The sequence below is a fragment of the Trachypithecus francoisi genome, unplaced genomic scaffold, assembly GCF_009764315.1.
Source record: "Trachypithecus francoisi isolate TF-2019V2 unplaced genomic scaffold, Tfra_2.0 Lachesis_group20, whole genome shotgun sequence".
Classification (NCBI taxonomy): Eukaryota; Metazoa; Chordata; class Mammalia; order Primates; family Cercopithecidae; genus Trachypithecus; species Trachypithecus francoisi.
The window spans coordinates 57,013,543-57,032,130 of NW_022681466.1; the positions used below are offsets into that span (position 1 = coordinate 57,013,543).

Here is an 18,588-nt window from a genome sequence, read left to right on the forward strand (position 1 = left end):
CATTTGATATTTTTATGTTAAACGATTAAACAATAAAAGAAGACGACTACATAGGTGAGTAATACTTCATATTGGAGTGGTGAAGGCCTTTATTATCTAAATGACAAAGGCAGAAACCAAAAGGAGATACATTTGATAGATTCGATATCACAGAAATCAGAAACATCTATATCAAAAGCACCACGCACATTTATAAAAAATTGTGACATGTATGATAAAAAAGATTGAATTTTAAACATACTTATAACGCTCACACGTGAAAAAGAAAAAATAAATGACAGAAAAAGCAGACAAGCACATGAACAGGCAGTTCACACAAGCAAAAAAGGCAAATGGCGAACAAATGAATACTCATAGTATCAGCTTGCAAATTTAGGCAGGTTTGCTGCTTTTGGTGGGGCGCTGGGGATGTGGTTCCATCACACTGGTGAAGATGGAAAGGAGTGACAGTGACCACTTGCTGGGCAAGACAAGAAAACACATGTTCATTTGTTGTTGTAAATGCGTACCACTTTTCTGAAGGGCAATTTGGCTGTACTTGTCAAAACCTTGGAAAAAGGCATACTCTTCGGTGGTGTCTAAATATTGATTAAAGTCCTTCATCACAGTGTTTTTTAATGTCATGGGAAAATGTTCAAGTTGAAAATGCCCCAAAGCAGTATGCATAGTATGACAACTTTTTGGCTGAGAAAATAACAGTAACGATGTGCACTTTTGAAATATCTTGGTGCTATTTTGAGTTCCCACATTTTCTAATGTGCATAGAAATTTAAAGGGGGAAATAAATGTTGATTTAATAGTCTGACATGTTATGGGCTAGTGGATACGTCCTAGCAGCATCAAAAGGCAACGTGTGTGGTCCAGTAGAGAGGCCTGGCTAGCACAGGTGTTTGTACAAGGACAGATGCTGGGCTGCAGTACACAAGCAGGACGCGAGGGCGACCTCCCAGGGTGGAAGTCAGCCTCCATGTTTAGACCCAAGCACTGTCTTCTGGAGGATACATGTACTGCCAGAGGGAAGCTTCTTTTGTTTGTGCTTTTTTCCTCCCTGACTTACTTTGTCTTGGAAGAATAGCTATTATAGAAGAAGCGGTGCATTTAAATTTGACCTTGTATATTACCAGAATTTTGGCTTTTTTTTTTTTAAACTGTTTTAAATAAGGACAAAAAGAGAGAAAAATCCTAAAATTTTAACCATGTCCCCACTCATTCCATAACATAATTTCCCCATAGACCTATAAAGTCTGCATCTTAGTCTGATCTTTAGATTGCAGTATCACGGAGCGTATAGATAAATAAGCGGATGCAAAATTGTTTTCTTGTTTAACTTCACAGTATTTTAAGAAACAAAATTTTCCTTCATTGATGTTTTGTTACATTGCTGATTTTGAGTGTTATATTCAATAACGAAAACATTAATGTGTTTTTTTTTTCCAATTGAGTAGGAAGTTGATACTATTCTGTGTTGTCAAGAAAGAATGAAGCTACATTTGGATAAGGCTATTGCCCAACTTGCGTAAGAGCTTTATGTCTCTATACAATTCAAAATCTATCATTGAACTATGCTTTCATGCCTCTCATTCAAATTTCTCTTAATTTCTTGTAAGGACACACACACACACAGACACACACAGGCATATACACATATCTTTATTCAAAAGCTAAGATGATTACTTGATACCCCAGCTACTCGGATGTGATTCTTACACGTTGTACGCCTGTATCAAAATATCACATGTGCCCCGTAAATGTATATACCCACTATATACCCGTAAACATTTTTAAAAATAATACAAATAGACACTTTGGGAAATTAAGGCAGGAAAATCGCTTGAGCCCAGGAGTTCAAGGCCAGCCTGGGCAATATAACAAGACCTCATCTCTACAGTTAAAAAATAAAAATTAGCCAGGCATGGTGGTGGGTGCCTGTGGTCCTAGCTACTTAGGAGGTTGAGGTGGGAGGATTGCTTAAGCCCAAGAGTTTGAGGCTTTGAGGCTGCAATGATGGGCTCTGATTGTGCTACTGCACTCCAGCCTGGGCAACAGAGAGAGTCAGTCTCAAAAAAATATTTTTTAAAAAAATAAGCACATGGAGTACCTTGCTTTAAGTTTTTATTTAAATAATTCTGAGATGCAGAAGGATTTCTGCCGTCACTTGAGTGTAACTAACATTTCTTTTAACTCAAAAGACTGGCATTTTTATTATATGAGAGATTGACTTATAGTTGTTCAGCTCTAACATTTGAAAAAGTAATGAGTGGTGGTTTACTTGAATGTTTATTTTCCATACCTCCTTAAAGATCCGGTCTCTGCAACTGGGCACGGTGGCTCACACCTGTAATCCCAGCACTTTGGGAGGCTGAGGTGGGCGGATCACGATGTCAGGAGATCGAGACCATCCTGGCTAACATGGTGAAGCCCCGTGTCTACTAAAAATACAAAAAATTAGCCAGGCGCGGTGGCGGGCGCCTGTAGTCCCAGCTACTCGGGAGGCTGAGGCAGGAGAATGGTGTGAACCCGGGAGGCGGAGCTTGCAGAGAGCCGGGATCACGCTACTGCACTCCAGCCTGGGCAACAGAGAGAGTCAGTCTCAAAAAAATATTTTTTAAAAAAATAAGCACATGGAGTACCTTGCTTTAAGTTTTTATTTAAATAATTCTGAGATGCAGAAGGATTTCTGCCGTCACTTGAGTGTAACTAACATTTCTTTTAACTCAAAAGACTGGCATTTTTATTATATGAGAGATTGACTTATAGTTGTTCAGCTCTAACATTTGAAAAAGTAATGAGTGGTGGTTTACTTGAATGTTTATTTTCCATACTCCTTAAAGATCCGGTCTCTGCAACTGGGCACGGTGGCTCACACCTGTAATCCCAGCACTTTGGGAGGCTGAGGTGGCGGATCACGATGTCAGGAGATCGAGACCATCCTGGCTAACATGGTGAAGCCCCGTGTCTACTAAAAATACAAAAAATTAGCCAGGCGCGGTGGCGGGCGCCTGTAGTCCAGCTACTCGGGAGGCTGAGGCAGGAGAATGGTGTGAACCCGGGAGGCGGAGCTTGCAGAGAGCCGGGATCACGCTACTGCACTCCAGCCTGGGTCAGAGAGGGAGACTCCCTCTCAAAAAAAAAAAAAAAAAAAAAAAAGATCCGGCCTCTGCAATGATCACGCGCTTGCAATGCTCCTTGCATCCCACAGCATTGTAATTGTTAATCCATCCTATTCCTCACTAGAATACACATTCCTCCAGGGAATGGGCTCTCTTTTCTTGGCGGTACTTAATATTTATGGTTGGGGGTGGGATGAGGCGTGAGAAGGGGGAAGAATAATAATAAAGAAGGTCTCAGGCAATGATCACAGCCGTCAGCATAGGAAAAGTATTGGCTGAGACTGTTGGTTAACATTAAGTAGAAAGATCAGTGCCATTTGCTTATGGCCACAGAAGGAAGTAGTGTCGAATATGCCACCCAATAGGAGAGGTGGTTATGTATGTTACAAAATCGTCCGTGCTGCCCATTTCATTTGCCCACCCTGTGCGTCAGGATCAACACCACGAAGGTTGGCGAGGTTTGTATGCTGAAATTCTCTAGAGCTGTGACTGGAAGGGTTTTTTAATTTGGAAATTGGTGAGGATAAGCAAAAGAGTAGTTGAGGATGACTGCATGTGGTTTCTGCTCCCTAGGAATTTTAGAAACATGTTTAAGAGTTGTTCGAAGCATTGATTCTAGTTCCTAATTCACATTTTATTTCGTAGTCTAAAATTTGCTGCCCATCTTTTGCGTTCTTGGCCTAGATTGTTCTACCATGCAACAGCCTCATCTGATATAAATCCCTGTTACAAATTGCCTCAATACTGGCTGTATTGCAGACCTCTGCAGAAAGTTGTGTGTGTATGTACCTGTTTGGAATCTTTATTATTGATCCTTTAAAGAGCTTGGCTTTCCTTTAATACACAGTGGGCAAAATGCCTACCTCACTTCCTGGGATGACTTCTCCAAAATTTGTGGGGGACCACTGTGCTCTGTCCCGGGCAGGTGACTAGAAGAGAGTTTATCAACTACATTTGTTTCAGAAGGAGCAATGAAACCCTCAGCTTGGATCTCAGCTTAAAATAGAATCTCATTAGGCACTCACAGGGCAGCCGAGGTCTTCCCGTCTTGGGCTGTAAGACGTGTTGATGGGACGCTGCCTTAAATGCCTGCCCAAGCAGACTCTGAGGCCAGATCAGAGGCGGTCCAGGCAGCCTCAGTTCTAAAGTCATAAAAATCACCCATGTTACGATATTATGAGACCTAAAGCTTACTGAGCACTTAGCATCTGCTAGGCACCTGATTGTCTACCCAACAGCCTGGAAAGACGGGTATTACTACCATTAGTTCATAACTTGCCTCTGGTCAGGTTTAGCAAGTAGCAAAGATGTTTGAACCGGGGCTGTCTGATGCCGAAGCCTATGGCTTTTGTTAACATTTTAATATCGTTAAAAATGTGTATATATTCATGGGGTACAAGTGCAGTTTTGCTTCATCGATACATTGCACTGTGGTGAAATCGGGACCTTCAGAGCATCTATCACTGGAGCAACGCACATTGTAACCACCAAGCAACCTCCCAACATCCCACTCTCCTCCCTCTCCTCCTTCGAGTCCCACTGTTCATCATTCCACACTCTCAAGGCCTATGTTTTCAACCACTGTTCCAGCCAAGACCTGGGAGTGTGCACGAGCAGGGATTTTCACTTGAGGTGATGGGGAGTCAAAGGCTGTGAAGTCTCTATTCCGCCTCCCCAAGCCGCACCTCCCAAGAGGTGAACTGTAACGACAGATGCTTCATGAACGTTTCAGCCCCTTCCCTAACAGGGTCTCAGCTTAAGACAGGAAGCTTGTGGGACATCTTGGTCCCAGACCAAATGAGAAAGGCCTTCTAGTCCTAGAATTTCAACACAATCACCTAAGGCAAGAGCCTCAGCACAGAAGTAGCAAGGGAAGGGAGCTTTTTCATTTTTTATCCTTCGCGCGTGTATACTGTCTTAGAATTCACGAAGTGCAGATCATTTGCATGCTGCTACTCTCATTTCCACTTTACAAATAAGAAAAACAGCTTTGAGAGGTCAAGCGATTTGCTTGAAAGCACAGGCTGAGTTGAGGGGAACCTGCAGAGCTGGAATTGACTCATTCCATTCAATGCAGCCTTTACTGAGTGAATGGCTTTGCTCTACCAAAACTGAGCAAAGTTTTTAGGTGCTGAGAAAACAGAAATTCCCAAGCTCATTCAGCTATCTTACTTTTTCAAATACTAGTTATCTGCCAGTGGCTCCCCACTTTTTATCTCTAGCCTACACATCTCTTTCAAATTCCAACAACCTCCTTCACGTCTCCCATATAGATGTTCAGTGAACACTCAAGTTTACTATGTCAACTGAACTTTCATCTTCTCCCCTAGCTTCTCCCTCCCCAGCCAACCCCCCTGTTAGTTGATGGAATTCCATTATTCCAATGACTCAAGTTCTTTTTTTTCTCACTAGTGTTCAATTTAATAGAAGATTCTCTTGGTTCTATCTTCAAACCATATCCAGAATCTGAATACTTCTTCTTGCTTCCTTCACTTTCATCCTCTTGGTCCAAGCCACCTTCATCTCTCACCTGAGTAACTGCAGTGGCCCCCTAATGGTCTTCCTGCCCCTGGCACTCTGTTCTCAGCCCAGCATCAGAATGAGGTCCTTTTAAATTGTAAGTCAATGGCCTCCAATTTTACTCAAAGGAAAACCTGACTCATTGCCATGTCCATTAGGGCCCTGCATGATCTGATTCCCCCTTTTTTATGTCTTTGCTCAATGTCACCTGGTGAGACCTATTCTGGCCATCCTCTTTAAAATCATAACCACAGTCCTGGTCTCTTTTTTCCTGCTTTGCTTTTTAGCATTGTTCTTCAAACCACACAAATTGCTCATTCACTGAATGTGCTGTCTCCTCCCAGAAGCATGTCGGCTCCTTAGAGGAGAGATGTTGGTGTTGTCCACTGATGCATCCCAGGCTCGCAGAATGGTGTCTGCCATATAGGAGGCACTCAATAATTATTTGTCGAACGAAGTATTCCATGTGGCTCACCTGTCACCCATGCCTGCCCGCAGGGTCTGTCTTTGGTAATAAGCTGTGGGTCCCCTGTCTGTCTGGCAGTGCAGGCAAGACCATGCATCTCAGAGCTCACCGAGGCCTTTTCCTTCCAGCAGGGTGGCTGCTGGAGTGTGTGAGCCTGGGGGGACCATCAGTTCCTGATCTCTGTTGAGGCCCTCTCTCACTCCTGTCCTGGAGGTTAATTTTGACCTTTGGTTTTTATCTCCTGGCAAACTTCTGAGCCACAGCATGACCACAAACCGAGGTTACCAACGGATGGCAGGAGGCTTGGCTATAAAGGCCTCATGATTTCTTGGGGATTTATATTCAAATAACAGAGAAAAAGGGAGCTGAGATGTAGAAGAGAAAAAGGAAAAGGAAAAGGAAGGAATGGAAGGCACAGATGTGGACAGATTACTTTGAACCTGTGTCCTGTCTGGAAGACTGTGTGTGTTAGGAAGATGGGCCCCAGATGGGGCTGCAGATTCCGGATCCCTGTTTATCTTCACCTGCTCTCCCCACTTCCATCCCACCCCATGAAAGGAGAAGTGTAGACATGGTGGGAGTTGGGGTCCCAGTGATGTAGATGTATGGCCATATTCAAAGAGTGCTCGTTTTGACTGAGAAATTGAACATTGTGTGAAGAGGGAGAGATGGTGAGAGCAACAGCAAGAGAGGTCCTAATATGGAAGGGCACTCATGTGTCCCTGCAGGACATTGTCACCTGAGGGTGAAACTCCACTTCCCGACTCTGTGTTGCAGAGCCGACAGAGCGTCCCAGCATGAGCTGGAGAAGGACCTGAGTGACAAACAGATAGCTTACCGGATTGACGACAAATGCCACCACCTGCGCAACACGTCAGACGGTGTCGGCTACTTCCGCGGAGTGGAGAGGGTTGATGCAACGTAAGTCAGGCACACGCCACTGCTGTGATTTTGATGTCATTTAACTCTTTCTCCTTTCAAAAGGACACAGCTTACAGGTTAAAACGGAAAGCATGGTAAGATATCTGAAGGTGAGAAACACACCCAGCTTTGGACAAGTCTCCAGTAATCAAGCACGTTCTGTGGTCAGACCTTGATAATTACATCCTGAATTCTTTTGTAAAGGAATATTTGTTGTTTGTATTTTCTAACTATGAAAATAACCCTACCTGATGCAGAAGTCCTAGAAAAACACAGACAAGGCTGGGCACGGTGGCTCACACCTGTAATTCCTGCACTTTGGGAGGCTGAGGCGAGAGGATCAGTTGAGGTCAGGAGTTGGAGACCAGCCTGACCAACATGGTGAAACCCTGTCTCTATTAAAAATACAAAAGTTAGCCAGGCGTGGTAGTGGGCACCTGTAATCCCAGCTACTCAGGAGGCTGAGGCAGGAGAATCGCTTGAACCTGGGAGGAGAGGTTGCAGTGAGCCGAGATTGTGCTACTGCAATCCAGCCTGGGTGACAGAGGGAGACTCTGTCTAAAAAAAAAAAAGGAAAAACACAGACAAGCCACGCGTTGCCATTGTATAGCATGCCCTGGATGCTGTGGGATACAGGCTGAAAATAGTTCGATGCCTTTCCTACCAGAGCTTGCTCCACTCACCCCATCAGTGGTTTCTTTGCCAGGCCCCTGGATGCAATTTTGGGCAGGATCCATGGTCTCTTCCAGCCACTCCCTTCAAAATTTTACCTTGATTGAGGTGAAATTCACGTACCATACAATGCACCCAGTTGAAAGTTGAAATACAGCCTGTCTGATTTTTCAGTAACATTGTTTATAAAATAAATATTCTACTTTCACATGAATTTGCCTGGTATATGGATTACTTTTTTGAATGTACCACAATCAACCTTTTTGGTTTCAACTTTTGAGCATTTAGATTGTGTCTCATTTTTCAGGGATCAGCATAAATATGGCTGAAATGAATGTCCTCACACATACATCCTTGGATACATTGTTTCCTTATAATAGATTTCTAGAAGTGGAATTTCTGGGCTTTCCACATTTGAATGACAGCCTCTTGGTTTGTGTTGCCTTTTTACCCTCCAGGAAGGTTGTACTAATTTAACATTCTCATCTGTAGGATACGAGAGAAACTTTTTCTAAAAATGCTCTCCAGCCTGGCTAATGATCGTTCTCTCTACTCGTGCCAATATTTCCTTAGTAGGCAGTTTTCATGAATGCTTCTTTGATTACCCTTGAGGTTGAACATTTTGTCATATGCTTATTGATGTGATGTGTGACACATTTATAATGAACCTACACATTCACATCATTCATTAATCTTTTTGCCCCCTGAAACTGGCAGAAGAACTAGCTTATGCTTTAGATATATAGACAACTGATTAGCAGTAAAATAAGAAGGAATTAAGAAAAGTTTAAAATAAGCCTCACTCTGATATTTATATAATGAAGCTAGGATCAGCGACCTGGGGGTTTCTCTGTCACAGGATACATGGTTGCCTAGCGATCCTGTAGGCTGATTCATCACTCTCACGGTTGTCTGCTCCTGCTTCTCTTTTTCAGTGTCTCAGTGCCCGAGTCCTGGGCCAAATTTACAGATGACAATATTCTCCGCTCCCAGAGTGAACGGGCAGCTTCTGCTAAGCTAAGAGACGACATTGAAAACCTCTTGGTTGTGACTGCCAATGAGATGTGGAATCAATTCAACAAAGTGAACTTGTGTTTCACCAATCGCATTGCTGAGACTGCAGATGCTAAGAATAAGATTCAGATGCACTTAGCAAAGGTAAATCAACCACCAGTGGTACCTCTTAGCTGACCTGGACAGAGTGGTGTGCTCTGGGACCACAAATCTCTCACCACTCCCAGAGAGGCACCATAGGCATGTGACAGCCTGGCCACACAGAGCAAGAAAAATTTAAAACAGCACAAAGCATGCCATTTATTTCAGCCAGGTAGCCAGGTGTCAAAATGAAATTGGAATCCACTAGTATTTGGAACACAAAGAAGGCACTATGTAATGAAAGGTTCTTAGTCTTTAATAGAAACAAAAATATTATTATTAAAGTTTAATGAATCACTGTATATAACTAGGAAGTGAATTTATTATTAGAACATATGGCAGAAATGTCTTCTGTTAAATTATTTCAGACCCCTTTTCTGTAATACAAAACCAAATACAGGAAACTGTTAGGTAGTTCAAAGTGTTTCTGATATTGAAAAATTTTAAGTGCTCTAAGCATAAGAGTTTTACAAGGACTATAAAATGAAGGAGTACAGCAGAATTTGTATGTTTCAAGATAGACTAGGAGCTGTTCCTTTCCTTAATATCAGTCTTGGAGCTCTTACTGTTTTTGTGGATTATGCTGAATATAGTTTGTTGTGTCTTTTTCTAAAAATTGACAAAAAATAATTGTACATATTCATGGGTGGACAGTGATGTTCTGATACATTTAATGTATGGTGATCAGGTCAGGGTAATGAGCGAGCATATCCATACTCTCAAACACTGATCATTTCTTTGGCTTGGAAACATGTAATATCCTTCCTCTAGCTATTTGAAACGATATAATGTATTGATGTTACCTATAGTAAAAAAAAAAATGGAACGTTTCATGAATTTGCATGCCATCCTTGCTCAGGGGCCATGCCAACCTTCTCTGTATTGTTCCAATTTTAGTATATGTGCTGCTGAAGCAAGCAATGTTGTTTCTTATTTTGAAGAACCTTGCAGCATGAGCTATGTTGCCTCCGATGGTTTTACCCAGTTGAGGGAACCACATTTTCTCAGGCTGCAGTGATTTACCTTTCCTTCTCGTGGTGCCTGCTTTAGGCAACAAATGTTAATTGAGCCAGACAGTGTGCTCCATGCTGTGAAAGGTGGAGAGTAGCATCAAATGTAGTTTTTGTTCTTAGGAAGTTTACATTACAGAGAAGAAATGCTTGCATATGAAAAGCTCATAAACAATATGAATAGAATATTGCAAATCGTGATTATCAAATAACAAATACAAAAGTGTTTTTGGGATTTGGAGGGAGAAGTGAACATTCCAGGTGGGGCCACACCTCGAAGAAAGCCTTGGAGACAGCAAATCAGAGGATAAGCTGAGGTCTGTCAAAAGACTGGTGTGTGGCTGGTGTAGATGGTTTGTGTCCTGGGAGAGGAACGTGGAAAAGTAGGTTGAAGACAGTTTGTAGAAGACATTGATGAGAAGGTTAATGGGGTCAGACGCTATGAATTGTAAGAAGACATTCTAAAGGCCTTTTGGAAGGCCGGTGTGACAGAGTTCCTTCTTCAACAAATTTTTATTTACTGTTATGTTAGTTTGCCAGGGCTGCCCTAACTCAAAGTACCACAGACTGTGTGGCTTAAACAGTAGAAATTAATTTTCTCACTGGAGAGAGAGAAAATTAATTAACAGAGGCTGGAAGTTTGAGATCAAGGTGTGGGGCAGGATTGGTTTTCTCTGAGGCCTCTCTCATCAGCTTATAGATGGCCACTTTCTCCCTGCGTCTCCACATCATCTTCCTTCTGTGTGTGTCTGTGTCCAAATTTCCTCTGCTTATAAAGACACCAAAGTTGTACTGGATTAGGGCCACCCTAAAGACCTCATTTAACTTAATCACCCCCACAGAGATACTGTCTCCAAATATGATCATCTTCCAAGGCACTGGGGATTTGTACTTCAACATAGGAATTTTTGGGGAAGAGGCACTATTCAGCCCTAACAGTACACTCAAGGTATTGTGCTAGGCACTCAGGGATGTACATATGTCTCATGTCTTAGAGACAAGACATGCACATAGAAAACAGGAAGTTGCATTAGAAAGGTGCAGAAAGAACTTGGAAACACAGATGAAATGTGAACACAGTTTACAAGAAGGAGCAGTTGTTTCCACTGGCAAGAGATCAGGATGGTTTCATGGAGCACATAGTATCTGAAGAAGGCCTTAGTGATAGAAACAGTGAAATGATTTTTATCTCGGGAGAGAGATCAAAGCTCAAGTGACAGATTGAAGAGTGCCTGGATTACACAAGTGCTAAATCTGTGATTGCATGAGGTCTCTGTAGTGTAGAAAGGATATTGCAGAGACATCACCCAAGGACACAGCCTTGCACTGGAAGGGAATGAGGAGTAGTTGGAAAGGAGGGAGTTGGAACAACACTTGGCCAGAGAAAACAAGATGAGGGTCTCAAGGAGAGGGAGGTATCAGAGAGGTCTTGATGTTGGCTTTGAAACTGAAGTTTCATGACAGCAGCTAGGGCCAGAGACAGAATCCAGGGGCCACTGGGAGACTGGGTGGGTGGGAAGTGAAGGGAGTGGGCACAACCATGGTTGAATACATTTGGCAGAGGACTCAGTTGGGACTGGATGGGAGAGTGGTGGTAAAAACATAGGGTTTCAAAAAAAAAAAAGATGATTCTTGGTTGTTTCTCCAGGCCATGGAAGGGAACCCAGGAAGAGGGACAGTAATGGGGAGGATGTAGAGTTATGGGAGTGCAGAGATCAAGATGTGAGAAGAAGGGAGGCTTTTCAGAGCATAGGACAGGGGCTCTCTTTACAGAGAAAGAGAAGGGGGAACCAAGGAGGGATCCATGTTTACACAATTTGGGGGAGTGGCCTCTTTAAGAAAAAACGAATACAAAATCAGGAATACAAAACTGCCAATATTCCTCTGTTGTAAGTAAGGTACCCTGAAACTTAAGCTTGATTCGCTGCAAGGGAAACCCTCTGTGAGGAGGAAAGCAATGTTCAAGTTGGTAGGAAGAGAAAGTGGGAAGAGACGCATGGACAGATGGATGTGAGGAGGGAGATCAGGGCCACTCAAAGCCTCACTTTTATCAGAACACAGATGTGTGCTGGTCAGTAATTAACAACGGCCACTGGGGGTGGCATGCAGGGAGCCCTTGATTTGTAGTATTTGCCAATTTCTGTGGTTGAAATACTCCCACCCTGGCTGATTTCCAGCTACCAAAATGAGGTCGCTGAGCCTAGGGTTGGGGAGAGAGGCGCCACCCACTCTCCAGAGTAGGTGCATGCCAGCTCCAGTCAGACACGTGGGTTTCCTGGGGCAGGGCTGGGACGGATAGATCGTCTTGGTGAAGCAACCTCCTCATCAGCGAGGTCGAGGCAGGTGCTGGGCATGGAGTGGACAGGCAAGAGGTGGGAGGCGGGTTGTTGAAGGGACTGCACCAAAGCTTCAGGCAGTTGCTTCTCTTTGTCACAGACCCTGCAGGAGATTTTCCAGACTGAAATGACCATAGAATCCATCAAGAAGGCCATCAAGGACAAGACTGCCTTCCTGAAGGTGGCTCAGACCAGACTGGACGAGCGCACAAGGCGGCCGAACATTGAGTTGTGCCGAGACATGGCTCAGCTACGGTAAGGTGGGAGGGGACAGCTCAGGGCTCGCTCGGAGGACTACCAGACTGACTGTGGCTCTGGGCTCTCTAGAAAGCTGCTTTCTGCCCATACACATCGTGTAGGAGCCTTCTGTGAGAATGGTAGCAATGGGGAGATGTTGAATGGGGAAGAGTTTCAGTGTGGGATGATGAAACAGTCCTGCAGATGGATGGTGGTGACAGTTGCACCAACAGTGTGAATGTGTTAATGCCACTGATCTGTACACTTAAGATTGGTTAAAGTTTTATGTGATGTGTATTTTACCACAAATCCTTAAAAAAGGAAGGGACATCAACATTACACATAAAAAAAGTGCTATTAAGCATTTAACTCATTCAGGGAGGCCAGCGTGGTGTTTGGGTTCTTTTGCATGTCCTTGGAATCTTCGGAGTTTCTAGAACTCCTATCTTATAAGCAGCAGTTTGTGACTTTCTATGTAGTTCTCAGCATGGGGGACCCGACAGAAAAGGGACTTTCAGTGCCAATTCCACTGACCCCTATCTACTCATTTGCTGTCTTTGTGACTGAGGGTCTCATTTAAGTTTACTTCAATGTGTTTCATTCTCAGTAGAAATCAAAGCCAGCTGGTCTTCATCGAGCACAGCTCCTATATATACACAGCAGGAGGAATCTGACCCCACAGTTTTATCTACCAAACACTACATGAGTTTTATTATTATTTTCACTTTGAAGATTCGTTTTGGGATGGACTTGTAAGGGACTGGCCAAGATTCCCTCCCCACCCCTGCCACAATCTGGCTTCATTTCCAATTTCCCAATACCTGTGAGTCTGCCTTTTCTTTCTGGATTTCATCATTGCTGTTCTTAGGCCCTAAAATGTTCCGTGCAGAAGTAAATCAACTTGATAGCAACTGGAGGAGCCAAGTGGCAGTGCGTGAACTCCAGAAGCCTTTCTGGTGCAGTCGGGGAGATGCCACTCGCTCTGCTTCCACGATAAAATTCTCTTATCTTGAAGGATAGATCCTAAGGATAAAATAAAGAAATAAGTGGTGGTTTGAGACAGTGGATTTCCTGAAATGGAAGGAAGGGGGATCTTGTGAGGCCAACATTGATGATAATAATAATAATAAAGACAATGATGGCGATAATCAATGCAATGATAATAATAGCTGCTACTATCTCTTAATCTGACTCTATGCTGAGCACTGCCCTAAGCACTTTATACTATCTCATTCATTACCTTCATATTACAAGTGAGGAAAGTGAGGCAGGAGTGGGTGAGTGGCTTGGCCCAGGCCACATTTAGTGGTAAGAGAGAGCTGCAGTTTGAATCTTTGCCTGTCTCACCCCAGAGTTCTATTCCACCAAGCCAGTTGCTTCTCCTTCTCCCATCTTTTAGATCGTGTAATGCTTTTACCACTCCCCTGTCAGGTATCTGATCTCATTTGAGAAGAGTTGGCAAAGTAAAGGCTACATCCTCATCTCTCTCTCACACAGAGGATGAAACTGAGGGTCACAGAGGAGATCGTTATGATAAAACACCTTATGTATGTAGCACGCATGTTGTCTGCGTTGAGTGCCATGAAGCATGCTTTAGGTTGTACGCACATGATCTTCATTTCCAGGATGAGCTGCATTTCTCCTGGTGGAGCTGTTATCTAGGCCATAGCCACAGAGGAGGTCACTCAGGCTGCATATTTTTCAAAGTGGGTTCCATAGAGCTCTTCTTCATGCACAGCTCATTATTCAGGATAAGCAGCTCTCCACTCCAGAGACTAGATGGGCCCCTAGACAGCCAGCTGGAGGCACCTCTCTGCCTTAGAAGAACCCAGCAGTGAGTGCACACCCACTTGGCCTATTAGGATTAGATCACCAGTTTTGACTTTATGTAAATGTTATTAGGAGAAGCTGAGCTGATGTTTCATTCTCCAAAAATCTCTGCAGAGTCATCAAAAGTGGAGATGGGAACAAATAAATTGTTTATACTGCCGTTAGACAAACACAGGATTGCTTTTAAAATGGGTTTTGGGTAGTGGTCTAAGAGGACTTTAGAATTATCAAACAATGAGGCATTCACAGCTTCTCCTGAGGAGCTGAATGATTTTTACTCTTTTTTTTTTTTCCTTTTCCTGGGTAAACAGAACTTGCTTTTCTTTCACTTCCTGCCGACTTCACAGTATGTCTATTTCCTCTGCTCCTTCACTGACTTTTGAACAAAACCTACTTTTGTTTCCGTCAAGTTTTCTTGTTAAAATATCTTTGCCAAAAATCTTTAGGATTATTACTGGGGGAGGGGATTACTTTCCTTCTTTAATGGATCATTCTGAAAGCAGCCCTTTGGCGGTCTAGATTTAGAAAAAATAAAGATCATAAACTCAGGGGAGTGGGGACTGAGAAAAATTGCTGTTTTCATTTCAAGACTTTTACTTTTATTTAAAAATGGTCTAAACAAGTTATTTCAAAAGTGATTCTAAACATTCTTGGCATTTTTGGTGGCAGGCCAGACAGACCAGGCTCTGCTCTACTTAAATAATCTATCTATCTATCCACACACACACACACATATATATATATATAAGTTTTAACATATATATATAAACTGTGGTAGCTTTATTTGTATTTGAATGCAAGACGTTTTGTGGTTCTGTAATTCCAAAAAAAAAAAAAAAAAAAGAAGAAGAAAGAGAAAGAGTGACTTCAGCAGAAGAGCTCTCTGCAATCAGCCAAGAACAAGGAAACTGGGAGTGAAACAGGGCCTTGAAGATGATGAACAATATATTTCTAATTAACGCTGAGGGAAGTGGAAGCATGTTATTCCCTAGCTGTGTCCATGCAGCAGTGTGAAAACGAATACTCTAGCTGCCTACGTTCTATGTCTCTTGAATTTTTATTATTATTATTATTATTTTTAGCATTAATGTTTTGACATGTATATGTCAAACCTTCCCTCCCAGATAAAATTTCCACTAGGCTCGTATTTGGCTGAAAGGAGTAAAGACTCATACATTGTCCTGCTCTGTTTCCTATGTTGGGGTTTAGGGTTCCTGTTGAAGCCAGGGAGGGTGGGAGGCAAGAGGCAGTCCCCCCACCCCCGTGTTTGTAAACAATCCACCATCAAAAGTCCCATTACCAGCCAGCTGCAGCAGCCTCGCCGAAGATCTGTTTCTTTGCTAGTGATGTTTTACACCCTGGGATCTTTAAAAAGCCTTTCTTTTTTAATTCAATTTGACCTAAACAATAACAAGAAATTTGCTTTCTGATGAGTTCTCAGATTTAGTATTTACCGTCCCCAGACAAAACCAAACGTTGGCACTTAAGCTTTAATTCTTCCTCTCCCCGTTGGAAAGCAGAAGACAGTAGAGCTTGTAAGACGAAAGGCGTTGCACAGCGTGGATATGTTCCCATGGCCTGTTGTTGCTTCAGTGAGCACGGGTGGGGGCCTTTCCCAGCGCCTTCGTCTTCTTAGGCCACCTACAAGTGGCTTGGAAGCGAATGTTCCAGGCTCCGTCCTGCCTTTCCTTCCTTTTTATTGCCTTGGGCCTGGGTCTTTTTCTTAGTAGATCCCATGGATTCACACCTTTGGGCAATTCCCTACCTCCCAAGACGTCCTCCGTTTCACCTAGGGCATGAAAGTTGGTCTTAACCCAATAAGTAATTTTTGCACACCTGTATTTTTGCAGGAGGGGCTGTGGACGCAGCCCTGGGCAAGGACAGCAGATGCTGCAAGCAGACCATCACGAGACCCTGAGTGCCGTAAAAGGCTTGGTCCTCTTGGAAGTCATAACACAGGGCAGCAGATGGTTTCCGGGTTAAGGGAGGGACTTCCGGAAGAAGTGTTAGTTCACCTAGGACTTGAGGATGGGATAAATTAGCGGGATGAAGAATGGGTTAGGAGCATTCTGAGCGTGGGGGACAGCAAGAGTGAAGGACTTGAGGTCCGAGAAATTGCAAGCGTATTCCAGGATGTGTCTGCAGATGATGAGATGGGTCTTCCCGGATCTCTGCTTCTACTCTTCTGTCTCAAGGCGCTGAGAGCGGAACGGGGCCAGGAAATGGGACCCAGTTTCTTATTATGGCCACTGAAGCTCTGTATTTCCTTCTTAGCTTTCTGGATAACCAGGTACAGCTTACAAACATATATGGGCCCTGTGTCAAGGAGAGGGCAGCATATGAACCCCCGGGCTCTATTTCCTAGTCTGTAAAACAAGAAAATACAGACTAGGGCTTGGAGACCTCTCTAACTTTGTTTTCCAGTTGTGAATTTCTGTGAAACTATAGAATTGCCTTAGAATAATGATTTTAAAATGGTCTGGATATTTTTCTATAATTATGAAATCCTTTTCTGTCTCCTGGGACATCTACATTCCCATTGGCTCATTGTCACCATTCTCTTTATATTTCTTTATATTTTATTAATTTCATGCACCCCTCATTTGCTGATACATATATCCTAAAGTAAAGAAAACGTGAGCTTTGCGTCACTGGTTACAATGTGATGTACTTGGAGTTACATAAGCTACAGAAGTGTGACCTCTGCTGACCTAACTATGCTGATTCCCTTATGCTGCAGCCTTGTTAACGAGGTACACGAGGTTGACGACACCATCCAGACCCTGCAGCAGCGCCTGAGGGATGCAGAGGGCACCCTGCAGTCGCTGGTCCACACCAAAGCTACCCTCGAGCATGACCTGGCTGTCAAAGCCAATTCCCTGTACATCGACCAGGAAAAATGCATGAGCATGCGCAAGAGCTACCCCAACACCCTCCGGCTGGTCGGCTTCTGCTAGGGACGCTACCGGGTGTGGTTTTGATAACCCTAAGTTAAGGCTGAGCCAGAGCACTGTCTCAGCATTTGAACTGAGTGCTAATATAGTCACTTATTAAAGGATTATGCTGATGGAAATGTACCAACGTCCTGTCTCAGAAAGCCTTTTGTTTGCATCCAAACCTTAATTTTCTACTATTTACTAGGCGTCTGGGTTACGGGAAGGATATGAAGAAATATAATCAATCTAGTAGAGAAGGTAAAAATGATAACTGGTGTGATTCTTGTCATTCTGTGTATAATCCGAATGGACTGGAAAGGAGGACTGTATTCTCTCGGAGGCAGTCAGGAATCATGAAGAAGGTGGTTTCTGAGTTTTGCTTTAAAGGATCCACAGTGAGAAGGGGAAAGGCCATTGGGCATGAGGTAGTTGGGGTAATTTGATCAAAAACAAAGGTAGAGAAATACAGAGTGGCTTTGGAACAATAGTAGGTAGGGCCAGCTTGGCTGTGATTCATAATGCATAATTCTTAATGTGTTCTGCACGTCTCTTTTTGTTCCACTCTCATCTCTGCAATTCATACTTTTTCATTACTTGAGCATTGCTTTCATAAAGCCACTTCCATGCTCAGAGATACTCATCAGTTTCCCCAGTCCCTGAACCTGGAGTTGAACACCCCCTGCCCCACTTCTCCAGGCACCTCGCCCACTGTATTTCTTCATATGTGACACTTTTGTCCTATGTGCCGACCGTCTATTCTTTATATGTTACTTTACATTTTGTTTATGGTCTTTTTAAAGTACAGAAGTAAAAATGTGTCAGTGTTTTCTGTATGATTTATGCCTTTGGAATTATGCTCAGAAAGCACTTCTGTATCCCAAGATAATTTATTTATAATTTATTCTAATTTTTTTGTATGTTTAAAAGTGGCGTTTAATCACCTGGAATGTATGTTTCGACGGTGTAGAAAGCATGCTAGTGTTGAATCCTTTTGGTCTGGGAGCTCGGAAATGGGAAGATGAACCAGGAGAGGAGCAAGGTTTTCTTTCTTTTCTTTCCTATTTCTCACGCTTGTGTGTATGTCTCTCTCTCTTATTAGCATTTCTCTCTGTATCCTTGTGTTCTCCTTGCTCTGCCTTAACCACTGTCCATTAACCCCAACTCCATTTCCTTCTCTCTCTCTGTTTCTTAAAAGTGTTTTAAGACCTTGGTTAGTCAATTCCACAAATCATCTCAGAACGCCAGAAGAGCGGACATCCAGATGAGAATCTTGTATTGGGGTTGTGCTGTGGTCTCAGTATATCATTTTAGAAATCAAATTGTAGGTTTAGTTGTTCTGTTTTTGCCTCTAATGGAAACAAAGGTATATAAATGCCACCAAAATTTTTAGCAATG

The 18,588-nt window shown here is 43.1% G+C and overlaps 1 protein-coding gene and 1 non-coding gene across 3 annotated transcripts in view; one reads left to right on the forward strand and one right to left on the reverse strand.

Moving 5' to 3' along the window:
• The window catches only part of TEKT3 (tektin 3), a 39,385-nt gene extending 22,047 nt beyond the window's left edge, over nt 1–17,338 (forward strand). For both annotated transcript variants that reach the window (XM_033184490.1, XM_033184491.1), the window contains 5 exons: nt 1,446–1,516; nt 6,874–7,017; nt 8,625–8,847; nt 12,291–12,445; nt 16,998–17,338. In XM_033184490.1, coding sequence (XP_033040381.1) covers nt 1,446–1,516; nt 6,874–7,017; nt 8,625–8,847; nt 12,291–12,445; nt 16,998–17,214 — 810 coding nt within the window. In that variant the 3' untranslated portion in view covers nt 17,215–17,338. The remainder of the gene's footprint in view (nt 1–1,445; nt 1,517–6,873; nt 7,018–8,624; nt 8,848–12,290; nt 12,446–16,997) is intronic.
• On the reverse strand, nt 9,659–9,761 carry LOC117068157. Its single transcript, XR_004431008.1, has one exon. It is a non-coding gene; the product is annotated as a U6 spliceosomal RNA (small nuclear RNA).
• Nucleotides 17,339–18,588: the final 1,250 nt, after the last annotated feature.